This window comes from Tupaia chinensis, unplaced genomic scaffold (genome assembly GCF_000334495.1).
Source record: "Tupaia chinensis unplaced genomic scaffold, TupChi_1.0 Scaffold142100_1, whole genome shotgun sequence".
In the NCBI taxonomy this organism is placed as follows: Eukaryota; Metazoa; Chordata; class Mammalia; order Scandentia; family Tupaiidae; genus Tupaia; species Tupaia belangeri.
Window position 1 is genome coordinate 1082882 of NW_006201951.1, and position 5207 is coordinate 1088088.

At 58.6% G+C, this 5207-nt stretch overlaps 1 protein-coding gene across 1 annotated transcript in view; it reads left to right on the forward strand.

Moving 5' to 3' along the window:
* LCN10 (lipocalin 10) overlaps positions 1 to 3373 on the forward strand; it is a 10586-nt gene extending 7213 nt beyond the window's left edge. The window contains exons 7-10 of the mRNA XM_006163385.1: positions 445 to 469; positions 2537 to 2709; positions 2951 to 3049; positions 3185 to 3373. Coding sequence (XP_006163447.1) covers positions 445 to 469; positions 2537 to 2709; positions 2951 to 3049; positions 3185 to 3373 — 486 coding nt within the window. The remainder of the gene's footprint in view (positions 1 to 444; positions 470 to 2536; positions 2710 to 2950; positions 3050 to 3184) is intronic.
* Positions 3374 to 5207: the final 1834 nt, after the last annotated feature.

Below are 5207 nucleotides of genomic sequence, written 5' to 3' on the forward strand. Positions count from 1 at the left end.
ACACAGCCATTACGCCAACTGCTGGTCCCCCCCACCCCCCAGCACATTTCAATCAGGCGCTAATTAGTTTGTGGTGTCTTTATTCACACTCCCGGCTCCCCCGGGCTGCTCCCCCAGGGCCTCTGGTCCTGAGCTGTCCAGGGCCAGCGGAAGTGGCTCTTCCCACAGGGCAGGGTGGCTCGAAGCCTTCTGCCTAGAAATGGCGCTCGGAATGTGGAAGGCCACACGCAGCCTGCTGACACGTGCACACACACGAGTGCAAATTCACACCGACCCATGTGTACGGGCACACTCCATGCACAGCACATGTCACCACACGTGCACATTGCACCTGTGGGTGCATGTGTGCACATGAAACATACAGAACTGTACACAATACACCCCCAGCCTATGTCCTATGCACATGGCACATGTATATATGTGCAAATGTGCACACAAGCATACTGTGCACACACATGCAATGACCATAGTGCCAAACACACACACACATGTCCAGATCATGCACACACACACACACATCCATGTGCTCACACACACAGGCATCTATGTGCTCACACACATCTGCACTCTCACACACATCCACATGCTCATACACATACACATCTACCTGCTCACACACACATTTGCATATTCACACACACAACTACACGCTCACACAGATTCATCTATGTGCTCATACACACAGCTATATGCTCACAAACACACATCTACATTGTCACACACATGCAGCTATGTGCTCACACACACATCCATGTGTTCTCACACACAGATCTATATGCTCACACACATATATACAACTACATACTCACACATGTACATATATCCCTGTGTTCATAACATACACACATCTACCTGTTCACGTACACACATGCATCTATGTGTTCACACACACATGGGTCTATGTGATCCCACACATAAACATATACACGGTCTCACACACATCTACATGATCACACATCTACACGCTCCCATATCTACACGCTCTCACATCTACGCGCTCTCACATCTACACACACATCTACACGCTCTCACATCTATGTGCTCTCACGTCTACGCGCTCTCACATCTACACGCTCCCATATCTACACGCTCTCACATCTACGCCCTCTCACATCTATGTGCTCTCACATCTACATGGTCTCACATCTACACGCTCTCACGTCTACGCGCTCTCACATCTACGCACTCTCACATCTACGTGCTCTCACATCTACACACTCTCACATCTACGCACTCTCACATCTACGCGTTCTCACATCTACACGCTCTCACGCACACACGCCTACATGCTCATGCCGTCTCCCTCCAGCTCAGAGCAGAGTGCCCGTTTCCGGTGGTAGAGGAGACAGCCCCTGCCCAGCAGTTGGGGAGGCCTGCAGGAGCCCGCGGACCCTTCTGCATGGCTGCCCTCTGCCCCCTGTGTGTCTCTGCCCTGGAAGGACTGGCTGCTCTGCAGGGTCCTGGAGGTTCAGCTGGGGGAGGAGGCCACGGGGAGCCCTGTGTGGGCGGTGTCCCGGGCAGGATCCCTAGGGAGAGCCACAGTTGATTTAGTTGGCCCGTCTAGTGGGGTCTGCTTGGCCCCAGGGACAAGGGTGGGTGTGAGAGACCAGGTGTCACCGCTGCAGGCTGACAGCGTTGGCCCCACGTTGCTGGGAGCCTCTTTACATTGGACAAAATCCCTAATGGTGCCCAAGCTAGGCATGAGTCGCCACCCACCAGCGAGGAGGGCATAGCGGCCATCTGTTGCCCCCTGGAGTGCCTGTGCCCGGCAGGCCCGTGCTGTGGGCAGGGCCCTGGGCCAGCATGAAGGGCAGGAACGGGCCGGAGTACACACTGAGGAGGGGCCCAGAGTGCAGGTGCAGCCAGTGCCGCCGAGGAGGGGCCTTCCCGCATCTCCCGGCAGGTGGTGCCTGTGGCTGCGTGGCGCCCATCTCCGCCTCGTCTTCACATGGCCTCCATCCTGCGTGCGCCCGGCCTCTGTGTCTGAATCGCCCTCTCCTTCGGACGCTGGCTGCTCGTCCTGGGCTCCCAAATGCAGCAGGTCACCCTTACCACCTCCGCAGAGGCCTGTCCACATTAGGGCACGCTCACAGGTCCCAGCGGGCATGGCGTCGGGGCTCCCCACTGTGCCCACTCCTCCCTGCTGGTCCTCCAGGGATGACGCTGCACCTCACCAGCCTACGTGGCTCTCCTGCCCTTGGGAAGGGTCTGTGCTCACGCCGAAGGGCTGAGGGTGGCCTGCTTCTGAAGGCCCCGCCACCTTGCACCTCTCCTGGGCCTGATGGTGGGGAGCCCCTGAGGGCCCCCACTGTCTCTGCTCCCGGAGCAAGCTGTGTAATCCCCTTCCCTGCAGGTCAGACCCCACACTGTGATGATGCACCCATTGTGACCGAGGTAGGGACAGCCGGTTCCTGGCCCTCGCCCTGTCCCTCCCCCCTACCTCTCCTCTCTTCCTCCCCATTCCCCCATTCCTTCCTCCCTCCAGCCCCCGCTCAAGGGAGGCCAGCCGGAGCATTGTAAGCACAACCCTGAATAGGCCCCAGTCCAAAGACCCGGGGGACCCCGGTGCCACACGGCGAACAAAGCCCTGAACCCAACGAGGAGCTGGGCTCAGAGGGAACCTGTCCAGCCAAGCCTCAGCTGACACCACAGCCTGGCCTCCCGGGAGACCCGGCCAAGGCTGCAGCTGAGCCAGCCTGGATCGAGTCAGTAGAAACTGCTGGCATGGAGCCAGCAGGTGGCGTGGTGGTTAGGGCACTGGACTCCCACGTGGGCGACTGCGGTTTGAGTCCCAGACCTGGTGGCAAGCTTTCTCACTCTCGCTGGTGAGTGTATGTACCCTATAGCAAAATTAAAATAGTAATAAATAAAATTTTAAAAATGACTCTGAATAAGAAAGAAAAATAAACTGATAAGTGTCAGTTGCTAGAAGCTGGCAGTCCTCCCCCAGATGGCTTCCCAGATGGCCCTCCGCACCTCCCCCACCTGCCCCAACTGCTCTGAGTCAAATGCCGAGGCTCAGACCATGGACCAGAACGTGGCCCTGAGGGTGGGGTGTGCGCAGCGTCACTGGGGCTCATTTCTCGAGGGGGTGCCCTCCCTGATTCCCACTCAGCACAGGCACCTGGGTAGACATGGCCACGTGAAGCCTGGTGGACTTCCTGGAGCTGCCCTCTCCCCACAGACCCAGCCGGAGTGCCGCACGGCCAGCGAGCAGGGTGGCCGGCCCTGGTGGCCATGTCTGCAGGGCTCCTGTCCTGCGCCTAGTAACACCCCCTCCGCCAGGACGCCTTCTGGGCTGGTGGGGGCTCCCCACCTGCATTCTGAGACCACTGTGGTCTCGGCCGTGGCAGTGGGGGACGGCACCGCCTAGCATGGGGCGAGGGACTGAGCCCCAGTGTGGTTAAGGGGCTTGTCTCCAGGCACCTGAGTCGTAAGGAGCTGGAATTCGTGTTCTGACAAGGTGACACCAGAAGCATAACCCATTACAAAAAGATAAATTGGGAACCAGCAGGTGGCATATGGGTTAAGTCACTGGACTCCCACGCAGTTGACCGTGGTTTGAGTCCTGGACCTGGCAACTTAAAATTCATACTGGGTGCACGTATGTGTGCGCGCTCAAAATCCCGAGAGGAGGATGGAGGGATTGTAGCATGGCCATTTCCCCTGGGGGGTGACTTCTCCCCTTCTGTCTCTCTGTCTCTCTGGAGAGCACACATGCCCATAGCAAAAATTTCTCTAAAAAAAAGGTAAATTGTACTTCATAAAAAAAAAAATTTTAGAGGTTTTTGCCTTAGGGCTTGTGTGCTTGCTAGAGAGAGACAGAGACAGTGAGAGGGAATGTGAGGAATCACCCTCTGGGGAGATGGCCGTGCCTCCATTCCCTTCTCCGTTCTCCTGTGGGATCTTGGGCTCACACGCACACGCGCGTGGTGTGAGTTTCAGTCACCAGGACAAGGACGAGCTACGGTCGGCCCTGTGGGAGCCAGTGACGGGGCCACTGCGCCATCTGCTGGTCGCTTCATCCAAACTTAGAACTCGCCATTCAAGAGTCACCGCCATGGGCCCAGCGGGTGTATTGGTTGGTGCTGGACTCCCACACAGTTGACTGTGGTTCGAGTCCCAGACCCACTGGCTTAAACACACTGGGCACATGTGTGTGCGTGTCTGAACTCCTGAGAGAAGAGTGGAGGAGAAGGGATGTGGCGAGGCCATCCCCTGGGAGGTGAGTTCTCGCTGTCTGGCTCCTGGTGTGTACACGCTATTACAAACATCTCTCTATTAAAAGAGAAAAGAATCTCCACCATGAGAGTGAAGAAGAGACTCGCCTTCGGGGAGTGCTGTGAGCCTCACGGTCAGCGCGCGTCCAGAGCCCAGGGGACCCAGTGCAGCTGCCGTCCATCAGCGGTGGGCGTTGGGTCGCCACCACGCTGCGCCTGGCCCGGTACAGCGCTGTGACAGCACGTGCAAGCTCTCGTGGGGGCGTGTTTGTTACCTCGACGTAGACCGAGGACGGGACTTGAAGGATCGGTCACTCAATGCTGACCCCCCTGGGGAACGCTGCACCTGTCACATTGTCACGAGCGACAGACGAGGGACTGTCCTCCCAGAGCCGTGGTGACAGTGGCAGGATCAACTCCCTTGACTTACGCGTGCTGCCGGGTGTGGCAACCCCGCCGTGGTCCGGCTGGCAGTTCCCTGGGGCTTGTTGGGGCTCATGGCCCCCGTTCTTCATGGCTGAGGTGGGGTCCTCAGTCTTCCTGTGACAGCTGTCGGTGGCCTTTGTGTGTCCGGGCCCATGCTGGCACGGCCGTGCTGTCCGGGCTGTGCTGGGGAGGCCTGTGACTTCTGGATGCCGACCCCTGCCTTCCTGGGACGAGCCTCCTGGGCTGGGTGGGGGAAGCCCAGGGAGCCACCAGGGGCAGTGGGAACATCGTGCAGGGCCCCAGAAGGCCACGTCCACGGACAGATGCCCACTTGGCAGGTGGGCCGGGAGGATGCAGGGCCAGGTGGCCTCCAGGCACACTCCTGTTTGTGTGACATTCACGGTGACACGGTTGCAAGGGTGGTACAGAGTGTCCTGTGTTCAGATAATCCTGGCAGGCGGGGGGGGCTCAAGGAGAAGGAAGAGGCGGAACGCAAACACCTGCGACCTTTCCCTGGGGCGGCCTGGGCGGCCAGCACGGGGAGCTGGGCCAGGGAGCTCG